Below are 24,448 nucleotides of genomic sequence, written 5' to 3' on the forward strand. Positions count from 1 at the left end.
TTAAAAAAAGACATCTAAAGAAAAAAGTACATTTCGTAACTCTAAAAGTTTTATTTTTAACTTTCTATTAGATTTCATCTGAAGACCGAAGTGCGCTGTGGGCTTTGATTACATTTTATGGGGGGGATTGCCAGCTGAGCCTCAATAAGAAGTGTACTCATTTGATTGTACCAGAACCAAAGGGGGTAAGAATCTTCCATGTACAATCCTTTTATTATGTAGCACTGAAATATTTCCAAATACTTTTTTTTCCTCTTTGAAGGTTTTCTTCTATGATTTATTAGATTCAGCTGATAATTGCATTTACATCTTTCATGTTTTTTCAAATTGTTACAGATACTTTTGAGCTTTTGAACATTTTCAAAAACATTTTAGCTTCTGTTACTACTTTTGCATCTTTACATTTTTAATTTAAGTAATTTGAGTTATGTATTATAGTATTTCATTATTTAATTAGTGTGAAGACCAGCTTTCGAAATACATTTCAGAATAATTATTATGCCACATGCATTGTCTTCTGGAGTAAGGGAAAAAAACAATTTTTGGCAATACCAGATCCTTTGCTTCAATGTAAATGAATCTGAAAAGTTTATTCTTATTTGTAAACAAAAGCTTTTACTGAATCATTTAAAAAGGTCCTAACATGATTACTAAAGTGGGAACTAAATGTTTTCATATTTGCTTATTTAATGGCCTATAATAGCTAACATTTTACAAATATTTAGAGTATTTAAGAAAAGCTTATTTTTCAGAGTTTTGATATTTTAAAAGTTCATTTTTAATACATCAAAACCTTAAATTTTCAATTAATGATTTTGTGGTGATTTTCAAAAATTTATTTTGCTGTGATAAAGTTGAAACAGATACGTATATATCCTAAATTATATTGTCTTTTCTTTTTCTTTGATTCTGTATGCAAAAGAATTTTGACTTTTTAGAGTATTCATTTTGTTAATTCTCCAAAAAACGTAGAAGATAAAGAATTTAATGAATGAGTTAAATTTACTTATCCACTTAATATGTGCAAAACATTGTACTGTAGTAAAGATAATGCTGTCTCTGAAACCAGTATGACTTACTCCAATGTCTACAGTTTCAGAAAAGGTGTCATACTTATATCAGATGGCTTGAAAGATCTGGGTTTGAATTCTAGCTTGATTGCTTCTGAAATAGATGACTTGGGCATCCATTTTATTCTTTATAGCCTACTTCCTCATTAGTGAAATAAGAGGGATGAACATGATGATCCACAAGGCCACTTTTAGCTAATTTTATAAAATTTTACTTTGGGCTTTGAATTTGATTTTCATTCATTTTGCCTTAGCCCAATGTAATTATTTTTCTTAACTTTTTGAATCAAGCCATGAAAAATACAGTGAACTCTTCAGGAAAGGAATTGAATAGTGCTAAATGAATGTTTCGAACTAAAGTTTGAAATTTGGCTTGAATTCAAACTTATCAGTTTTGGGGATTTTTGTTTGTTTTGGTATTGTTGATTAAAATCTTATCATTATCAATTTTTTTTTTTTCATTTTGGTATCATCATTTTCATCACCTAGAAGTAATAAATGTTATTTTCTGATTCTACAACATTTCTTCTCTCATTCCAACCCTCAGTAATGTGTTTTATGGACTTTGAGATGTATTCTGTTACAAATTGATTAAAGTAAATTTTTTTTTGAGCTATTGTGACACTTGTAGAAGTAATTCCTGGATAGTAAGTAAGCTTTAGTGGCTACTGTCCCAATTAGTGATAAAGATTATAGTTATTAAGTTATTAATAAGTATCTGTTTTAATTTCAACACACATTTTATTTTTAATTGTTTTTTGCTAAGACAATTGGGCTTAACCAATTTGCCCAGGATTACACAGCTAGGAAGTGTTAATCTCAAATCTGAGATAAGATTTGAACTCCTGACTTGAGGGCTGGTGCTATCTACTGTGCCACCTAGCTGCCCTTTTTGAAGATTAAAAGGCTGGAGCAGAATTCACCATCCTTCAGCTGAAGCAAAAAAAAAAAAAAAAAAAAAGGCAGGGGAAGCATTTTTTTTTTAAAAATTATAGCTTTTAATTTAAAAAATATATGTAAAGATGTTTTTCATCATTCATCCTTGCTTGTGTTCCAAATTTTTCTCCCTCCCTTTCCCCTATCCCCTAGACAGCAAATAATCTAATAAATGTTAATTAAACATATGCAATTCTTCTATTCATGTTTTCACATCATGCTGCACACACACACACAAAATCAGATCAAAAAGAAAAAAAGGAGAAAAAGAAAGCAAAATGCAAGCAAACAACAACAAAAAGATAAAAATTACTATGTTGTGAGCCACACTCAGTACTCTGGGTGCAGATGGCTCTCTTCATCAAAAATCTGTTATCATTGGCCTGAATGACTTCGTTTATTAGGTGCCTACTATGTATGCTCCCTAGTTCTTGTGAGCACACAGCTTGCACAGAGTTAGATAAAAGATGATAATCTGAGGAGGAATAGAGAACTACCAATGGGGAGAACAGAGAAATATACACAGGAAGTAAAGCCCAATTTTTGAAGGAAGTTAGCATGATGTTATCTTGTTCAGTGCCTTCACTTTATAGAAAAGGAAATGGGATTGAGGGTTGGGCCCAAGGTCACACATAGCTGGTGAGAGGGAACACAAATCCAGCACCACCTTCTTCCTTTGTGATAAAGATAAGGGTTGCACATAATCAATTGTAGAGTTATCTACATAGAGCTAATTTAATTTTGGGGGTCTCATGATAATATATAGCCTAGGGATCCTCCGGTGATTTGGTGAATACTATAGATCCCGTCTCTAGATTATATTGAAAAAAAATATGTAGAAACCAACTGTACTGAAATACAATTATCAAAATATTTTTTAAAAATAGTTCTTCCCTCTTCCATCTAGATGATATATATTGAGAGAAGAAAAGTACTTTCAAGTCTAGAGCTTCAGGAGATGCCCATGCTTAAGAAAATGAGCACGAACCACCAGGATATGGAGGAATAGTAGATAGATAAATCTATGAATTAGGAGTATCAGGGAGGAGAAAAATATCTAAGAGGAGGGTGGTGATTAACTGTCAAAAACTACAAAGTAGTTAATGAAGATGACAATTGAGAAAATGTTAGTGTTTAACAATTATTAGATCATTAATAATCTTAGGGAGCAGTTTCAGTAATAATTTCTAGATCATTGATAACCTTAGGGAATGGTTTTAGTGCAGTGAATCAGAAGCCCTATTCTGCTACAAAAAAATTTGAGAAATGGAAATGACAGTGAGTTTGATCAATATTTACATATAGCATTTTAAGGGTTGCAAATCACTCTTCACAACAGTCTTCTGATATGGATATTACAAGTATCAATCATTATTTCTCTTTTACAGATGAGAATAATTGATACTCATTGATTTGCCTATGTTCACATATCTGATAGGTATCAGGTGGGATTCATATTTTGGTCTTAATTGACCGTAAGATAACATACTGCTTTGGGGAGATGATAGAATTACTTTTTAAGGTTTACAAGGTTATGTTTTAATATAATTGTCCACCTTATAACAGAGGACTCAGAATATGGAGTGAAAGATGTTTTGACATGGCCAATGTGGACATTTTCTTATTTTCTTACTATTCATATCTACATCAATCTTGTTCTTTTTTCATTTTGGAGATAGGGAATGCAGCAAAAAGAGAAAAAAGAACATGAGACTTTTCCCCTCTCTGCCAGAGAACTGAAAATTGGTCATTAAAATGAAGGTAGTAGTTCCAGACAAAAACAGAAGGACAAAATGCTTAAATATAATAATATAGTTTATTGAATAAAAGTAAAACAAAATTTAAGATGACAAAACCATTGATAAGCTCTGTAGGACTATGGACAAGTAAATCTCACCCAAACATTCATCATATATTCATTTCATATAAAAGCCCCACAAAAGATGCTTGACACATAAAAATAAAAACAGCACAGATGGATTGAGCAAGTTCAAGTAGTATTTCTTTCTTTGGGCTTTTTTTGTTAGGCTAGATTCACATAAATTGAACTTCAATATGGTAATGGCCCCTTTCAGGTCTACCTATATCTTCTAAGAGGTTACATTATACTCCTAACTAGACTTTACTAGCAACTTAGATGTGAGATTCATTTCTTTTATTACTGTACATAAAATTTCAGACACTTGTGGATCCTTCTATAAACTGGTTGAAATAAAGCAATCAAAAACTAATTATTTAAATTGGGAGTATGAAATTTTTTTTTTGCATGTTTTATCTGGGAGGATTATTCTGAGTTAAAATTCATAGATATTTACCAATTACTGCTTACCAGGAAGTCATTAACATAATACTTATTTCTCAGATTCTATGCCCTGATATTCAAAAATAGGCTCATTGAAAAAAAAAGTTAAGGAGGTTATTCTTTGTTGTGAATGTATGCTTTTAAGACCATGCCACTGGTATAAAAATTCATTGTTTCCTAGATTTTAAGATTGAGTTGTCAGACCCCTTATTCTATTTTCATACCGCTATCACTGCGATTCAGGCCCTCATCTTTCACCTAGATTATTGCCATAGCCTCACAGTCTCCCTCCACGTATGTCTCACCCAGCCTACATGCTGCTAACAAAATAATTTTATTTTGGCCTATATTTGACCATGACTCCCTTTGTCACTCAGTTCAGTACCTTCTTATTGCCTTTAGGATAAAATATAAATTCCCATTTAGCTTTTAATGCTTTTCACAACCTGTCTCCAAACTATGCTTTATCTTTGCTGCCTTTGCTTTGATCCATCCTCCCTAAATGGACTGTACTCTTTGCTTATCTTTGCCTCTTTGAATCCCTCCATTCCTTTAGACCCAGCTACTTTTAAGACCCATATGGGTGTCTCATATATGAATGTGGGGGGCACAAAATTAGGATTTGTTATCAGTATATATTTGATTTGTGTACCTATTTTATATACCCATGATCATGTAAAATTTTTTCAGGTGAAAAGGGATGGTGAATAGAAAAAATTTTAATAATCCCGGCTTTAAGATTCAGTTTAAGCATTTTTTTCTGCACGTAGACTTGGCTGATCTCCCTAATTACTAATCCCTAATCTAACTTCTAAACTATTTTGTATCTGTATTTATTCACTTTCTATTGCTATTATGCCTTTGTCATCCTTGTTAGAATGTAAACTCCTTGTGAGTAGGGGCTGTTTCGTTCTGTACTTGGATGATGTCTGTCACACAGTGAGCACTTACTAAATATTTTTATTGAATGGTATAAAATTAAATATTATAAAATGACAAATTTAAAAAATGCTTTCAGTAGGGATGACATAATGTTGTTTTGTTAGATAATAGAAATTAATAACATCTTGAATTCCTAGAGCATTTAAATTGATATTTTATTGACTGTTTTTGTGATATCACCATTATGCCCTGAAAGAAAAGCTATTAAGCAAAAGCATCCAATAGAAACTGTCTTTCAGAGTAGTCTCTCATCTTTCTGCCACAAGGGAACATTATGCTTTGTTATCTCTTCTCTTAGACCTTCATTAGTTTTTCAATTAATACTTCAGCTTCCTTTTATTAATGGTTCCATTGTTGTAGTTGTATATAATAGCCCTTTCAAAATATTTTTTCTCTGATAACACATATTGTGATGACTTTTAGTCATCAGACAATTTAGTTTGGATAGATATCTTCATTTTATAAATGAGGACACTGAGGCTAAGATTAATTGACTTACCCAATATTGTAAAATTATGATCAGAACTAGAACCAGTTAGTCTTGAATGGGACTGATTGGATGAAGTTTTCTCAGATTGAGACTAAATCACAAGATCCCTATTCCCAGAGCAGGAAAATCAGGTCTTGAACCCAGAGCATCATGTGGTCTCTAAAGATCAGACACTCAGGAAGTTATAGGAAGTGACGACGGGACCCCAGGAAGCAGACAACATTGGTCAAGGATGGTTATGTCCTTTTAGTTTATCCAATGAAAAGGCTTGGGTCTTTTGCTTTTTAAATCCCCCAAAAGCCTGAAGTTGGTCAGGTTCCACAAATACATGGTGGAAGTTAGGATAGTTCTCAGGTGTGTGTCTTGGCTTCTCTATGAAGATGTATCTGATAAGTTAATTTGGGAAAGGGGTCTAGCACGCTTCTCACACAGTCTGTTCTGATGAGTCAATCTAGTTCTTTTTCTATGATAGTTTGCAGCTAGAAAATGTTGAATTGAAATAGAGATGACTAAATGTGAATTAAAACTTTTTTTTTCATCACAAAGTTTATCTAATTGAAATTGAGACAAGTTAAAGTGGCATTTTAAATTCAACTGAAAAGACTGAGGAATTAATATTTCTTAAATTAAATTTCTTAAGTCCTTTACTGAATTATCTGAATGAAACTTTATCAGTACTTAAACTTCTTAGGGAAACAATGTCCTTCAACAATCCTTTTCCCTTTTACTATCTCTCTTCTTAGTATATACATAAAAGGTTAAGAACTAAAGCTCTTGTCTGGGAAAAATGGATTAGGGACCGTTAAGCACGCTTAGAGAAGTTAGCTCTTACCTAGTTAAGATTGTTTTCTTTTTAGTTGCTTTGTGGAGACTTAAGATTATGATCCATCTTTTGGGCCCACCTTCTTTCCCCCACCTATCCCTTGGAGGTAAAGATTTTCTTTGATTATTTCAAGTAGTGGAAATATTTCTTGGGTTTATCTTTGATTTGCTGGAGAAAAAAATTCTTGTAGGAAAGAGGGGTTTTGGGAAAAATGTTTCTCTGGGGGTGTGTAAAAGTTAAATAATGATCATCCTACTTGATGAAATGAATTCTTAAGTGTGATCAAAACTGTGGATACTTGTTCAGTTTTGTTATGAAGTATTTTGTTCAAGATCGCTGTAAAATGTGAAATACCGTGATTTGTGTTAGATGTCTTGTCTTAAGGCATGAAGAAATGCTGTCAATTCTGTCATGAATGAAATTAAGATAAACACAAAGTTCTGAGCAAATTTACTTTTATTGATAAGCAATTATCAATAAAATGGTTCTTGGCTTCTCAGCAGTCAAAAGACTACAAAAATAGGGCTTATTAGCTTTCATAAAGTTATATGGGAAATACAAGAGAACAAAAGGTTGTTTCTAGCTCTGCATTCTTCCTTCTATCATATATATATATATAAATATATATATATGTGTGTGTGTGTGTGTATGTATGTATATATATATTTATATATATGTATTTATATATATATATGTATTTTATCATCTATGCTACATTAGACAACCTCTTTTTCCATCTTGTTGCAATAAAAAGCTTACTGATAGTGTCTATTTGCATGACTGCTCAGTGTCATAGTACTACCAAACCAGACTTGCTTCAAGGACAGCTAGTATTGTGGAGATAACTAATTTCTTGGAGTTCACTTGCCTCTTGAAAGACTTTGTAGTATGATAACAGATCTCTTAATTGCATGTTGATGTGCAGGGCTCTTTAACGAGGTAACAAGTCAACAAATCTACCATAATTGTTCATGGACAATAAGATATAAAGATATTGTGTTTTTTTTTAATTAAGGTGTTCTATAGGACAGCTGAATTTTAAATTAAAAGAGGGAAAAATGGAACTTTTGGACTCATGAACTTCTGAACTTAATTAAGAAGCATGACTCAGACAGTTAACATAATAGAATTAATTACAGAATGGAATTATGTAAAATAAATCAATATTTGAATTTCTCAGTTTGGACTTTTATCTCTTTAAAGTAAAAATGCTCATTACATTTAGAAAATCATGTAAGAAAAAAAATTGCATTTTAGACTCATGTCTGCCAGAAATAGACTACAGATTGTCTTTCTAAAATAAAAATTTTCAGAGTACAATTTATTATTACTTGTGTGTCTGTATGGAATATAAAATTGATGTTTTATTCTTCAAAGAATATCTTTTTGAAAACAGGTAAATTTATTTGAAAAAGATTTGACTAAAGAATTTTAGGACAAAATAAAATGACTATGTATAATTCATTATCTTCTTTGAAGGTTAACATTTTTACTAAAATTTCCCCAAGTAGTGACTCTAAAAAGAATAAAAGAAAATGATGAGTTATGGTAGTTATGTTATGGTAGATGAACTAAAGTAGAAGACCACTGAAGGATAAATGTCATCACTATTAAGATGTTTGTCTTCATCATTTCTTAGAAATTTTTGAGGCTGAACAGTTGTAAATATCTGTAAATGCCAAAATGCAGAATTGTCATCTATACTGTTTATACTGCAATTTAATTGCTTGTTGCAGATAATGATTTATTTCCTCATGACAAAAACAGATTTTGGTAAATACAGTTATATTTAGTATTATTTGCCAACATAATCCAAATGAAAAATAAAAAACACTTAATTTAGCAGAATGCATCTTAACCTTAACTTTTTTTTCTTCATTTTTATTTGGATACTAGAAAAGCTTTCCTTTTGCAGTTATAAATTCTGGTTTTAGAAGTTCTTCACACACAGTTCTTCCTCTCCAGATTTTGAACATTTTCATTCTTTCTTCTTTAAGCCTACAGTGGTTTTGTTTCTGGTGTCCACCTTTTAGCTTCCCTGATTTTCCTCAAATCTTGGGTTCTGCAAGAAGTCTTTCTTAGCCTCCAGCCTTCCTCAATTTTTGTGTCTTCTTTTTTACCTCCTTCCTAATTTCCTTTCTCAGATTTATCCTGTTTTCAGCTTATGTGTACATAGCAGTATGTAGTTTTCAGTTGTGTCCCATAGAGGTTAAAAGTGATACCTATAAGGTCATATGTAGCAAGTGATAGAAGGAATACTGAAACCATTGCCTCCTGGTATTTATATTATTATATCTTGCTACTTCTTGAAAGTATCCAGAGTATACTTTCTGGAAAAAAATATGTTCTGCCCTAAACTATTTCAATTTTTTTGAATTGTACTTAAAAAAATATTGCAAGTATCTGTTTTCTTTCCCTTCTCACCTATTTTCAAATTGAAAAATGAAGAAAACCAAAACCCTTGCATAAGTCAGGCAAAACAAATTCCAACATTGACCATATCTAAAAAATGTATTTTTCATTCTTTTCTTTGCCATCAGTCTCTGGCAGCTACATGATAATGGATAGCGTGCTGGCCTTGGAGTCAGGAAGATCTGAGTTCTCATGTAGTGTCAGGCACTTGTTTTGACTCATGGTGGGGTAAAATGGAGATCATAATGCATCTATATAGAACTATTAGGATCAAATGAGATATTAGCTATAAAACATTTGGCACATAGAAGGCACTTAATAAATGCTTTTTTTCTCTTTTTAGGAAGGAGATAGTTACTGGGCAGCTAGCTGGCACAGTGGATAGAGTGCTGGGCTTGAGGTCAGAAAGATTCATCTTAGTTTAAATTCAGCCTCAGACACTAGCAGTGTGGCCTTAAGTAGGTCACTTAACCCAGTTTGCCTCAATACCTCCTCTAAAATGAACTGGAGAAGGAAATGTCAAACTATATCAGCATCTTTGCCAAGAAAAACCCAAATAGGTTCATAAAGAGTTCAGTGTGATTGAATTGATGGAACAGCAACAATAAAGATTTTTTCTTATGGGTCTTCTGGGATTGTAATTTATCATTGCATTGTTGAGAGTTCTTAAGTTTTTCAGATTTGTTCATCTTTACAAGGTTGTTATTTTGTAAATTGTTCTTTTGGTTCTGTTCATTCATTTTACTTGCATCATTTTGTTCAAGTGTTCCAAAATTTCTCTAAAACTTTTCCCTGATTTCTGATGGCATAGTAGCATTCCATTTCCATTTTACTTGTTTGTTCATCCATTCTTCAATTGATGCATACCATCCCTTTAGTTTCTAGTTTGTTGGTACTATAAATAGAACTATTGTAACTATTGTCAATAAATCCTTTCCCTTTTTCCTTTTTCCAAGCAATTGGGGTTAAGTTGGCCCTGCCCCACCTAGGAAGTGTTAAGTGTCTGAGGTTAGATTTGAACTCAAGTCCTCTTGATTTTAGGGGCAGTGCTTTATCTTCTGTGCCATATAGCTGCCCCTGCTCTAAGTATTTTTGTATATTTGGGTCCTTGTCTTCTTTCTTTGATCTCTTTGTGGTGTAGGCTTAGTAGTGGTATTGCTGGGTCAAAATATATTCACAGTTTAATAATTATGGAGGCATAATTCCAAATTACTTTTCATAATGGCTGAACCACTTTGCAGCTCCACCAACTGTGCATTTCTTGAAACCTTTCCAACAATTGTCATTTTAATTTTTCATCCACAAAACAATATTTTTGTGTGGCCATCTGTTCAATGCTTTTGCTTCAACTATTGTTTAACTTCCTAGCTTGAATCTGTCCTTCCTCATTCAACTCTTTAGTAGATGTGTGAGTAATCTTGATAATGCATATGTATGATTGTTACTTGATTAACAGAAAGCATTAATATCTCCCACAACCCTAAAAAACACCTTAAGTTCCTCCTCAGTCTGGCTTCAGTTAATACCTTTTCTAGCTTTATTTCATACTTCCTTCTTTACAAGACTTTGTATTCAAATTATACTGGCATATTAGTAATTTTTTACTCCTGTAGTTTCTTTCCCTCATTCTCTGCATTTGTGTAGATTTTCATCTGTTTCTTAACTTTCATTCCTCCTATCCCTTTTCTGTTTGTTGAAATTTATCTTTTCAACCCATGAAGTATCATGTCTTTTAAACCTTGCCCAGTTCCATCAGATGAAAGTAATCCTCCTCAAATTATTATAGTACTTCTCCTTTGGCCTTATCACTTGCTTTGTTTTATGTTAATTTGTATATATGTCTGATTCTCCAATTAGCTTAGTAACTTCTTTGGAGCAGGTATAATGTTGCTCCATGGGTCCTACAGTTTTAATTTGATCTCATGATGATGTGGCAGTGATACTTGAAACCACACATTGAAAAGTTTATCAAACTGAAATAGTTTTGACTATATTTGGGGATGAACTGATTGATTCTTTTTTCAAGAACCAGCCTTAATAATTAGTAATGATTTATAAATAAAAAGTTGATTGTTATATTTTTCTAATACTCATAAAGATTCTACTTTAGGTAAAGGTAGAAAGACACAATTACATACAGGGAGTATTTGTGTTTATGAAATTACTGATTTCTTGAAGGATGTCCAGTGCTTAGCAGGTATATTTTGTATATTGTGTGCGCATAATAAATATTGAAATGAATTAAGTGATTCTGAGATTTTTAATGATGGGTTAGCTGTAGGAAGATGGTCATGTCATAAAAAGAAATAGGGAATAGGAATGATAGATTTTCAGAAGAAAATGAATTCAGTTTTAGAAGTGTTAATGACTAACATATAATTTGAAATATGATTCAGAGTTAGAGCTAGATCTATAGTTATAGGAATCATCATAGAGAATCTAGGAAAAAAACATAAGAGGGAGAATTGCTTGACCATAATTGAATTTAAATTTTCTTTGACTTCCTTTGATAGGCAGCATGGCTTGGTGCCTTCCTTGCCTGTGAGTACTTGAAGCAACTTTCTAAGATTGTAGATGGAGTTTCCTAATGCAAATTCTATTGTTTGTAATAATGAAAGTTTGGCTCTTTTCCAGTTCTATTCCTTGTTTTCTATTACCATTAACAGAATTCTCTTTCTAGTTCTCTTGCTTCTTCATCCTCTTACATTCTAATATTAAAAGTCATGGCATTATAAATTTTGTATGTTTTAAACTAGGTATACTTTATTATAATCCTACATGTAAAAATCTCCCTTTACAAAAATAAAAATTGTCATAGAATTCCTCAAATAGGAAGTGCCTTTAATTTTTTTTAACTATGAGATTTGTTTTACAAAATTTTATTTTATATTGAACTTTTCATGAATTTATAAAATGAGTCCTCTAGACATTCAAAATAGATATTTTTGTTTTAAGTTCAGCATGCTATGACTAAATGAAAATTTAGGTTCTTTCTGCAGGTAAGCTTACTATGATCATCTCAGAACAATTTTTTACTATGAGTTTTAGTTCCATAGTGGTTCTTCTATATTGTGGCATGAAAACTGTAATCTGTTTTTATTTGTACAGGCTTCCAGGAAATTATTTGATTACCAAGTTATAGTGAAAGGAGAGAAACTGAATTGTAGGGCTTTTAATTTATTTTTTATTTTCTCCTCAGGAAAAATATGAATGTGCTCTTAAACGAGAAAGCATTAAAATTGTGACACCAGACTGGGTCCTGGATTCAATATCTGATAAAACTAAAAAGGAGGAAGCTTTTTATCATCCTCGTTTAATTATTTATGAAGAAGAAGAGGAAGAAGAAGAGGAGGAGGAGGAGGAGGAGGAGGATGAAGTTGAAAATGAAGAACAGGATTCTCAAAATGAAGGCAGTACAGATGAAAAGTTGTCAAGTCCTGCAAGTTCTCAAGAAGGATCAACATTAGGTGATCAACCATTTTCACCTAAATCAAACACTGAAAAATCTAAAGAAGAATTGATGTTTGATGATTCCTCAGACTCCTCACCTGAAAAACAAGAGAGAAATTTGAATTGGACCCCAGCTGAAGTCCCACAAATAGCTGCAGCAAAACGCAGACTGCCTCAGGGAAAGGAGTCTGGTTTAATTAATTTATGTGCCAATGTCCCACCAGTTCCAAGCAACATTTTGCCTCCAGATGTCCGAAGTAATTTAATGGCTTCGGGACAAGGTCTCCAAAGCTCTGAAAGACCTGAAATGATGGCTACTTGGAGTCCAGCTGTACGGACATTGAGAAATATTACTAATAGTGCTGATATTCAGCAGATTAACCGACCATCAAATGTAGCACATGTAAGTCGCACTTTAAAAAATTCCAAAATAATGGACCTTTCAATTAAAGGTTTTATATGCATTAGTCATATTTCTAGTAATATTGTACATTGTCATTTTATTTTCAAGATTAATTAGTTTTTATAGTATTTATTTAGATCAGTTGAAACAATAAGAAGTTGGTATCTTCTTTAAATATATTTATTTTAATTGTTTTAAATAGTAGAAGCTGTGGTCTAAGGAGCAGAACAGTAGTTAACAGTTTTCAAATAAATTGTCTAAAATAGTAAACTAAACAGAAAACGATGTATCTTGAACATTGTATCTTCTTATTAATATGCCTGTACATTTCTAAACCTAAAAATGAGAATTACAGTTACTAAATCATAACATTTATACTTAAACTTATATAAGGGCTTAAAAATCATTAAATACTTAATTAAGGCTCTGATAATTTTGTGCCACTATATATACTATATAATATATGATTAACTCTTACAATACAAACAGCTCTGCATATGCAAAACAAGTCAGATAGTTGGTTGAACATCTAGAATGGGAAGCAGTAACTACAAGGAACATGGCTTTTTCAAGAATAAGTCATACCAGACTAACATTTATTTCCTTTTTTTACAGGATTACTAAACTAGTAGATGAGGGCAATGCTTTGAATATAGTTAATGCTTCAGTAATTAATGATTCATTGTAAATGTGATGGAAGGGTCCTTATTATGTACCTCAAGGATTTGTTTGGCCTTGTGCTGTTTATCTATATCTGAAGGTCTGGAGGACCTCGTCTTTGCAAATGACCCAGAGCTGGAGCCATAAACTAGTAGGGTCCAAAAGGCTCTAGAGAATCTAGAGCATTTGCTTGAATCTATTGAGATGATATCCAATAGGGATAAATGAAAAATCTGGTTCCTTAGGTAAAACCAAACGTGATGGATGAGGTATGGATAGATAAGTTCAGAAAAGGATTTGGTAGTTTTGGCTGGCTACAGATGGATGTACTTAGTATGAATTTGTGTGTGAAATGGCAGTCCCAAAAGTTAGTGTGAATTTTTGGATCCTGGCTTCCAAAAATAGGGAAGTAGTCCTCTGTTGAACTTCATCTGGATTATTGTGTTCTGTTCTGGGTACTACAGTTGAAGGACCTTTTTAATCTGGAGGATGTTGAGAGGGCAGTAGCTATAATGGTAAAGATCCTTGATCTCTGACAGGAGGATTGGTTGAAGAAACTGGTCATATTTAGGATGAAGAAGATTTGGGACATGACAGCTGTATTATTTGAAGAGCTGCTATCATTTTGAAGAGGACTAAATATGTTCTGTGTAGTCCCAAAGAACAGAATCTGGAGAAGGGACTAGATAGAAGTTGTCAAAAAGCAATGTTTGGCTTTTCTTTAGGAAAAATTTCCTAACAATTGAAGTTGTACAAAGGTGGCTTGAATTGCTTTGAGAATTTCCCAATTTTGGAGTGACTAAAAGCAGAGGCCACATAATGATTTGATAAGTGTATTCTAGTGGTTATTATTTTTTCATGTGAATGAGTTGAATTAGAGGGTCATTGAGTTTTTTCCAACTTTCAAGTTCTGTATTTCTGAGTTAAAATTGGAGAGGAATAATAACTTGGAGTAAAATTTTGAAGATTTAAACTGTAGTTTACTATTATAATAATAAAAATTATTAAATTTCTAAAGTGGCAAACATTTGTTACACATTATGTTGTTTGCTTTAATAGAAATTTGGAAACCTTAAATAATAAACATAAAATAAAGTTGTTGAATATAAATATTTAAAAGCATTCACTCACATTGTACCATTTCTTTTAAGAGTAAAGTTTGAAGAAGACTTGCACAGAGGAAAAGGGACTGGAAAGAAAATAAAGTAATTACAATAGTAACATTGTACCAGTATTTTAGAAGTGAATTAATTAGTTCCAATGTGTTGCTCTTACTGGACATCTTTTTGTGGGCTGCCATGAAGAGGAAGAGCCAGGTACATAGAGGAATGTACTCTCAGGAAAGCCCTTATACTTTTAAAACTGGCAAGAAAGAGAATGAACAGCAGAGGAAAATTATGGTTCATTTGAAGGTACTTTAGTTTATGATTAGCTGTTTTAGGAACTATTTGCCTATATCTAATGCTATGTTAGAAAAGCACATGGGGTGTGCTGGAGCCAGCTTGAAGCATATTGTAACATTTTTAGTATGAGCATTTTTACTTTGGAAATTGGAGAATCTCATACACACCCACTTCATTGCAGGTCATTCAGTCAGTGTTGGAGAAGCACACATTGTGCCCTTCTCCCCTCCCCATTCCCCATAACCCACACACTCCCTCTTCATTGCAGGTCATTCTGGCAGTGTTTTTAAAAGCTAAGCATGCCAGCTACTGTTCTAGAAACTGAGAGATGCAGAGACAAAAATGAAATGGTGTCTGTCCTCATGCAGCTTTTGTGAGGCCAGGTCAGAAAGTTAAATTAATGCATGATTGTGGAGTACCTTGAATGCTAAGGAATTTCTAATTTGGTTTGGTGGTAAGAGATAAACCATTGAAGCTTTCTGAACAGTGCAATAATGTGAGTTAATGCATATTGTTCTAGTAGTGGTAAAGAGTTTAAAATGGAAAGACAAATGAAGAATTGGAACTAGGGAAACTGGTTAGGGCACTTTGACTATATTGTTACTTGTGAGAGTAAAAGTAAATGATTGAAGTTTAGTCCATTGGACTTGGTCATTGTCATGACATGGACATCCAAGAAAGGTGTAATCAAAAATGACTTTAAGACTTTGAGAAGTTTGACTAGTAGGAAAATGGTAGTGGCATATATAAGTATATAAGGCAAATTGATTAAATGGAATATTGTATTATTATAATGATCAAATTTGACCCCCTCCCAAAAAGTTGGAAAAAAATCACCTTCCTTTCATTACAAAAATGGGTATATAATATTTCATATATTTTCTGATAATGTCAATGTGTTGATTAGTTTTATTTAACTGTTTTAAAATTTTCTCTTTTAAAATCATTATTAAAAGGAAAGACTATCTGAATAGTAGAGGGGAGGAGTATATCCAGAAGTCAGTGGTTACATAAAAACAAAACGTTAATGATTTTTAAAAAGAAAGAGGGAAATTATGAAGGAAGAACATGGTTTTTGTAGGGAGGATTTTGTACTTACTGATTTTGGGGTAAAGAGAAGAGGCCCAATAGACAGTTGACATAGCTCTGAAACTTAGGAAGGAGGTGAGGGATAGAATTACAAATTTAAGAATCATTTTAAAATGAATGGGGGTGGTCATTAGAAAGAATGTAGGGATGATGACTGAAACCCACATATAAAAACAGCCGAATAAACTGTAGTAAGGAATGCAGAAGGAGAGGTTAAGAAGAGACATGGGGGAATGCAATTCAAAGAACCAATATAAAGAATTATACATAGACTATCAAGATGAAGGAAGTTGCTAAAGTAGCAAAGTCTGGAAAGATTCAGGAATATGAATATTGAAAATTTGATTATTACCTGGTTATTGAAAAACATTTGAAAGGATAGCTTCACTAGTCATGAAATGAAAGTTTAATTGCAGAAACTTGATATTTTAGTGGTTACACAGAACTAGCAATCAATCTATTGGATATTTAACAGTAAGAGAAGAATTGTTACTAGTATCTTCAGAGGCATTGGTGTATTTAAGGAAAGGCTTTTTAGGGTAAGCACAATTGATGCATATTTATAGGCAGAAGAGGAGCCAGTGGCAAGGTAGGTATTCATTTTTTGCTTATTTTTAATTTTTTAAAAATGTCATTAATTTTCTTTCCATTATCAAGCATTTATTTTTTCTCCTCTTACCTCTCTTGCCCCTAAAAAAAAAAAAACTATCTTTAATACCACAAGGTAGGTATTAAAAATGCAAAGGAAAGGATATACTAATGGAATAAAATTAAAACAATTCAGGAAGGTTTAGAATCAACTAAACAGACTTGCTATGAAGATTAAATGAGAAAATACACGAAAGGTACTTTGTAAAGAAAAAAAAAGCTGTGTAAATATCAGTTATTATACCCATTAATATAGCTGTATCTAGGAATTCACTTAGAACTCTGTGATATGAATGGAATGGTTTACATTGGGACTAAGACAATAAGGGCAAAAGTATGGATGAAAATATAGAGCAATTTGGAGATATGAGGGAAGAAAATTGAGGGAACTAATGTCAGATGTTTTTGGTTTCTGTAAATAGAAAGTAAAGTTGTAAAAAATAGTAAATTGGGGATATAGGGAATAGAGAGTTTTGAGGAGTGTGGAAAAGATTTGAAACAGCATAGTAGGAATTCAGAAGATTTGAGAAAAGGAATTGCCAAGCAGAAAAATGAAAAAGTTCTCTTGGACTGTTCATGATCATAAGTATGCTAAGAATTTTATTTTTAGTTCAGGGCACCACATTTTAGGAAGTACATTGATAAATTAGGAGACCAGATTGTGAGATCTTGCCATATGAAGATCAATTGAAGCAACTAGAAATAATTTAGCCTGGAAAAGACAGGATAAAGCATAATTCACTTATTTGAAGGACTTTCAGGTAGAAGAGACATTTGATTTGTTGAGAACTCAAAACAATTATTAGAAGTTTCACAGAGTAATTTAACCTGAATAAACAAAAAATACTCTTAATTACTATTATATGAAGTGGGTCAATCTACTTTGGGTTCTTATTAAAGATGGATAGTCTAGTACTAGTGAAGATGAGGGTCTTAGTAAAAAATACATGATGCATCAGGTAGTAAAGTTGGATCCAGATTTAGGTAAAATAAGTAAAAATTCTCTAGTCAGAACCTGATGAGGATTTAGAAAAATAGGAACGCGTTAGAGTAAGATGAGCTCCAACTAAAATACTCAACTGTGGCTTCAGTAGGATGAAGAAAATGGAGTTGGAGGGACAAGAAAATGGATAGAGAGTAAAATTTCAATATTGGAAATTTTTTTTAGCTGACAATAAAGTCCACAATATTGATGGATGACTATTAATAGTTGGTGGTTTTACAGTTTAAGATTTGCCAAGTATTTAAAGTATTTTGCATCATTTGATCTTCAAAGCATCTCTGCATGTATATATAGGAACTAGTATTCTTTTCATTTGACATATGATTGAAGATCAGAGAAGTTGTGATTTGCCTGTAAACATAATACAGTGAAGGAATACTGATTTTGGATTCAGAATCTTAGTTTTAGTAACTGTGTTTTTGAGCAATTACCCTCCCCTTGCTTTAGTTATTCTTATTTGTAAAATGAAAGTGTTGGCTTTGATGAGGGTCTAATTTTTGAAACCTTGTCACGTGAGTCCAACTTAACTTAAGTCCACTTAACTCAGCCTTTCTACCTTTACAAAGCAAACAGTAGAGATTAAGATCATTGCAATTGAAGACATTTAGAAACTGAAGTCAGGCTAGTAGACTTCTTTTTGTAAAGGCAATGCAACACTGAATTCTTGGAAAACTTAAAAGTTCACCAAGGTCAAATCCTAGTTGTTACATAAAGATTTTCCTCAACAAAATAATAATTTTTGCTTTTTATTTAAAAAAAAATAGTATGATCTTCAGGAGTCTGGTAGACAGAATGTAATGTCAATTCTAGACCAAGCATGTTGGTCCCATCTCATGAGAGATAGTGAAATCTGAAAATCAAATATTAGTTATATCTGAATTTTAGATTGACCATTAATATGCACCTGATATGTCAAATAGTGATATACTTCTGAGTCATGTTCAACATTAAAAGGCAAGATAGGATTTGTAGTGATGAAGTACTGGAATACTATTATTAAAATGCTGCTTTTACTATAATACATTTCTTTTGGCTAAACATAGGTAGAGAAATGAATGTCAAAATAATAAGTAAATGATTTTTAAGTAATCTTGGTAATCATAGACCAAAAGGCATGTTAAAGATATGCTTTACTAGATGCAATTTAGTTTCTTAATGTTGGGAAATATAAATAGAAAGACTGGTATATGACCTTGCAAGAAGCAACTACCAACTACATATTAGAGGGCAGTCTTTTAACTAATACGTTGCTCAACTCAGTTTGTGCTTTATTGATTCATCATAACACAGGGTCATCTTTTATGGCATGGGTTCTTGAAGACATAGCACAACTTTGAGATGTTCAAACTAGTTTAGGAAAGGCTTTAGGTAGGAACTCAGCAATGGTTATATGCCCTTTTTCGGAGGACCAGCCTAGCTAAATTCAGAGAAGATATCCTTAGAATTATCAGAAGGTTGGATGTAGAGAAAGATGAAGTTTTTGGTTATAACTATTTCCAGAGACCTGATCTGTTTTAGTGGAGGCAATGCTGTCACTTGGAGTGTACTAGGTTACAGAGCACCCTTAAGTTATGCATGGGACTTAATGGAATAGCTATTAGGGAACATTATTTAATGGGGAAGAAGAATATGAAGAAAAGTTTTTTTTTTTGGAAAAAATTAGCCTGGCAAATTGAAATGAAATGATGAAAAAATAGAGGTAAAGAGATCAGGTGAGAGATCTGGTGATGTAAAGAGGACCTGGATTAAGATGATGATAATAGAAATGGAAAGAAAAGATGACTCAAGATTTCAGTTTTATGTCAGATCATATTTAGTGTTTGAAAATTCCAGCATTATCCTTTATTTTTACCCTTCTTCCTACCTGAGAGGAAGAACTATTTTTATCCCTTGCTAAATTTAATCCCAATTCCTGTGTCCTTAGTCTTATGTTATCCCATCTCCTAGAGGACTATGATCTTGCTGTCAATCATTGCTATCCTATAATGTTTCCCCTGGTTCTTTCTAATATGTCTAAACACATGCTTATATTCTGTAATCCTAAATAAGTTTTTCATTTGCCTCTAAACTTCTCTGTAAAGTTGTCTTAATTCATTGCTTTTATTTCTTTACTGTCTCTTCATTTTCTCCTTAATCCTTTATGATCTAGGTTTTTTCTCTGGTAAAACGGTTCTTTTGATAGTTCTTATTCTCATTGCCAAATCGATTTTTAAGAAATATAGTATTATTCCTTTCTTCTCAGCAATATTTGATACTGGTGCTCCCTCTCCTCCTCCTCGTTTTAGATATTCTCTCTTCCCTTGTTTTTATATCTCCAATGTTTCTGGTTCCTCATTTTCTCTTCAATTCCCTAAAGTGTATGTTTCTGAAGTTTTTCTCCCATTCTTCACTTATAAAGTACTTTACTGACTTAAAAGTATTGTTGATGGGCTTTTTCAGTCACTTCTGATACTTCATAACCCAGTTTGGGTCCCATAACTATTAAGTGTCCGAGGTCAAATTGGAACTCGGATTTTTTTTACCTAATTCTAATGTATAGCCAATGTGCCTTCTAGCTGGCTGCCAGCTCTTTAGAGTTGGAGGGAAAAATTACAGATGAGAATATAAAGGCCCAGGGAAATAAGTGACTCACAGTAATATCAGAAGCAGTATTTTGAACACAGGTCTTTCTGACTCCAAGTAGTCCAGCATTCTGCCTGCTATGTCAAAATGCCCTTTACCTTTTAGCTCTTGTCTGTCTTTTCACTTTCTTTTTAAAAAAAACATTCCATAGCTTCAGCTATTACTTTTTAATCAAATGACGCCCTCCCTCTAGCTATTTTCCTAGATCTGACTTTCAATTATAGTTTGAAAAATGTTTTTTTGCAAAAAAAAAAAATCTCTCAAAAACTATTCAAACTATTTCCAAAATTGAATTCATTATCTTTTTTTGTTTTCAGTACTATTTACTTTTTTCAAATACAAGCAGTTTTTGATAATCATTTTTGTAAGAATTTGTGTTGCAGATTTTTCTCCCTCCTTTACTTACTTCCCAAGACAGCAAGTAATTTCATAGATTAAATATGTGTAATCCTTTTAAACATTTCCATATTTATCATGTTATGCAAGAAAAATCAGACCAAAAGGGGGAAAAAAAAAAAAACATGAGAAAGAAAAAAGCAATAACAAAAAGGTGAAAATAATGTACTTCGGTTCACATTCTGTCTTCATAGTTCTCAAAGTACAGATGGCATTTTTCCATCTAAAGTTTATTGGAATTGCCTTGAATCACTGCATTGTTGAGAAGAGGCAGGCTTATTACATAAATTTTGTTACTGTGTACAATTCTTTTGGTTCTGCTCACTTCACTCAGCATTGGTTCATTTAAATCTTTCCAGGCTTTTCTGAAATCAGCCTACTCATCATTTCTTATAGAAGTTCATCTTTTAAAAAAATTCTTGGACCTAGATTTCATTTTGTCAAACCTGTTTCTAAACAGAAATTGATTTATAGTATCCTAACAGTTCATTCAGGACTCACCCAAAGTCTCCAGGAATACTTTTTCATGAGGCAGCTATTTCCATTATAGGTTAGCATTAATTTTTAGAAAAGTTTTCTTTTATATTAAGTAAAACTTTGTTTCTCTGAAACCTCAATCCATCACTTCTGGTTCTTTATTTTTGTGCTTATCCAAACAAGTCCAATCTCTTCCCTATGGCTGCTTTTCAAATACCTGGATAGTCATTATAACTTAAGTCATCTCATCTCTGGACTTAAAATTCCTAATTCGTTAATTTCTGGTCTTAACTTTCTGGTTTCCTTTTCTTGGATATATTCATTTGTTATACATATTTTTTAAAAATAAAATAATGACACCTAGATCTGAAAACAGTATTGTAAAAATGATTCAGTGTAATACAAGAAATTTTTTTTATTAACTATCTCTAATGTACACATAACACCATGAATTGGGGAAAGATAAAAACTTTTAAATAAAACACTAACATTAGCTATAATACTTTATATTGTATTAGTGCAATATAGAGTTAGAAAACAAAAGTGTTGTATAGGATCTGAGGAGGCAAATTCTTAGCAAAGCTTAAGAGTGAAGAAAATTCAAGTCTTCACGGAGTTGAGTTAGGATTTGAAGCACAGATAGACATTCAGAAAAGAAAGGAGAGGAGGTTATTTCCGGAATAGGCTGAATGAAAACATAAGAGTGTAATGGTTCAGTAGTAAAAAATTGTTTAATTTGTTTGAAGTATAGTTTGTATAAAGGAAATAATACACAGTTGCAAAGATAGCTGGTACTGCTGGGCTGTATTCCTTTAATTCTTGAATGCCAGAGGAATTTGAACTGAAAACAATTGATTAAAAATTATTTATTAAGCCTTTGTATCAGATTTGGGGATATAAAGAGAAATGCTTACATTCTTTTGGGAAAGACTACATATGAATAAATATATGTAAAATGATATGAATGTACATATGTGTAGAGAAATAAAAGTATATAAGATATATTCAGAACCAATAAAGGTGAGTTCTTTTTGTTGAGAGGACACAAATAAAGGGTAAAATCAAAGTTTTATGTAAAACATAGAACTTGAGCAGATTATTTGAAGGAAATAAGGGATTTTGAGAGTTAGAGGAGTCATGGCATGGTGGGTAGCCATTACAAAGATATATAAAGATAGGATTTTGGGGGAGGGTCCATGGGGGGCAAACATCAAGGTGGCCTGTGTAGCTGAATTAGAATGTGGGGAAAAGTATGAAGTAGCACAAGCTTGGAACAAGGTAGATTGAGGCCTGGTTATAAAATAGTTTAACAGCCAAACAAGGGAATTATATTCTGATCCTAAGGTCAATAGGGAGCCATTGGAGTTTGAATATGGAAATGGCATAGTCAGAAATATAGAAGTATAGAAGGGGAGAGACTTGAGTCAGGGACTCAGATCTTGGCAATTTTAACTGGTGAGAAATCATGAAAGTCTGAACTAGGCTAGATAGCCTTGTAAATAGAAGGGGCTAAATAAAAAAGTGTTCTGAAGTTAGAAATTACAATATCTGATAGCTGATGAGTTGTGTGTAGTGAGAGCAATTGATGAGTCTTGGATAATGTCAAGATTGTTAACCTTGGGGATTGGTGGGAGCAGCTAGGTGGCGTAGTGGATAGAGCACCAGCCTTGAATTCAGGAGGACCGGAGTTCAAATCTGGTCTCAGACACTTAACACTTCCTAGCTGTGTGACCCTGAGCAAGTCACTTAACCCCAGCCTCAAAAACAAAACAAAAAAAAACCTTGGGGATTGGTAGTGTCCTCAGCTTAAGTAGGGAAGAAGGGGGTGGAAGAGTTTAGAGAAAAGATACTTTTGTATTTTGCATGTGATGAGTTTAAAGTCTTTGAGGGACAAGTTCAAAGTGTGAAAAAAGGGATAGGGATCAGGATAGAGCCAATGGCCACACCCAAGTCAGGGGACAAGAAAAGTGAACCAGTAAAGGAGACCAAGAAGGAGTGAGAAATAGATGAGAATCAGGGAGAACAGTATCATGAAAATCTAGAGGTTATTACTGTGTTGTAGACATTGTGGATTATCGTTATTTTTTTCTAGATAATCCTTCTCATGTCCCAAGAGATTATTTTAAACTTATTATTTTCATCAGTTTCCTTTTAGTTATAAATCAGAAACCAAACTACCAAGATTTTAGAAGTGAATAAAAAGAGAGGAAGTGGAGTCAAGAGGAGTAGATTGAGTTTGGTTGTGAAAGGGTAGAGAGATATAGGATTAGCTTGAGGGAAATGGTAGCATATAGTGGGGGCAAAAACTGGATTCAATATCAAAGGACCTTCTTTGGATCATTTCTTCTATATACTGTCTGACCCTTGGCCAAGCTTTCTTGGCCTTAGTTTCCTGATCTTTAATACAAGGATGTTTGAATTAGTTGAAGTCCTTGTGATCTTATGAAACTACTTTGCAGGAGACATGGAGGTTGGCATTTGTCATTGAGACAGTAATGTCGAATTGTATATCTTTACTTTATTCAAAAAGCCCTTCTGTGATAACAAGTAAAAGACTTGCCTTTCAAGTAAAGTTGAAATTCCTTACCTTGCACTGATATTTCCTATTAGTAATGACTTTTCCTTCCCTTGGACCTTGACTCACTTTTAAAATTTTCTTGTAGGTATCATGTTTCATTTGTATTAAAATGATTTTTCTTAATAGATTGTGTAGCCTTTAAGAGACTACCTTAAACTTTTTATTTTCCCCATTACCTTTTTTTTTTGTAGAGTATATGTCTAATGCATATTATTAGTTAGCATTGGAATGAACGAAAAAAATCATTTGGTAAAGAATGGAATCAAAAATAATTCTAAGTTTTTAGACTTATGGGAGATGAGAACAGGAGTGGTCTTAAATGGAATTGTTAGCTAGAGAAGCAAATTCTGGGGGGGAAAAAATATATATATATATATATATATATATATACTTGGCTCCTGAGCTTTTAAAGCCATATACAACCCAGCTCTAGTTTCTTTTTCCAGTCTTACTGGGCATTACTACTACCTGTCCTAACTCTGTGTTCTAGCCAAACTGGTCTTCTCACAGTTCCTCACAAACAAGTCTTTATTGTCTCTCTGTTCCCTGTCATCCCTGGAATGCACCTCCTCTTTCCCTAAAAAAGTCCTCTTTTTTTGAAGGGCACCATCTTTTTGCAGAGTAATATCTTTCTGATTCATGCCTCCCCCCAACCTTCCCTCCCTATTACTAATGCCTTTATTTCCTCCCCAACTACCTTGTATTTAACAACTTTGTGTTTATTAACTTATGCAATAGGTACTT

General features: G+C 32.8%; 1 protein-coding gene across 2 annotated transcripts in view; it reads left to right on the forward strand.

The window, feature by feature from the left end:
• Positions 1-24,448, forward strand: part of PAXIP1 (PAX interacting protein 1) — an 80,153-nt gene that overhangs the window by 17,853 nt on the left and 37,852 nt on the right. Inside the window, exons 6-7 of one of the 2 annotated variants that reach the window (XM_074267338.1) lie at positions 72-185; positions 12,175-12,828. In XM_074267338.1, coding sequence (XP_074123439.1) covers positions 72-185; positions 12,175-12,828 — 768 coding nt within the window. The remainder of the gene's footprint in view (positions 1-71; positions 186-12,174; positions 12,829-24,448) is intronic. The other variant, XM_074267339.1, reaches the window with a different exon arrangement.

Source organism: Sminthopsis crassicaudata, chromosome 5 (assembly GCF_048593235.1).
Source record: "Sminthopsis crassicaudata isolate SCR6 chromosome 5, ASM4859323v1, whole genome shotgun sequence".
In the NCBI taxonomy this organism is placed as follows: Eukaryota; Metazoa; Chordata; class Mammalia; order Dasyuromorphia; family Dasyuridae; genus Sminthopsis; species Sminthopsis crassicaudata.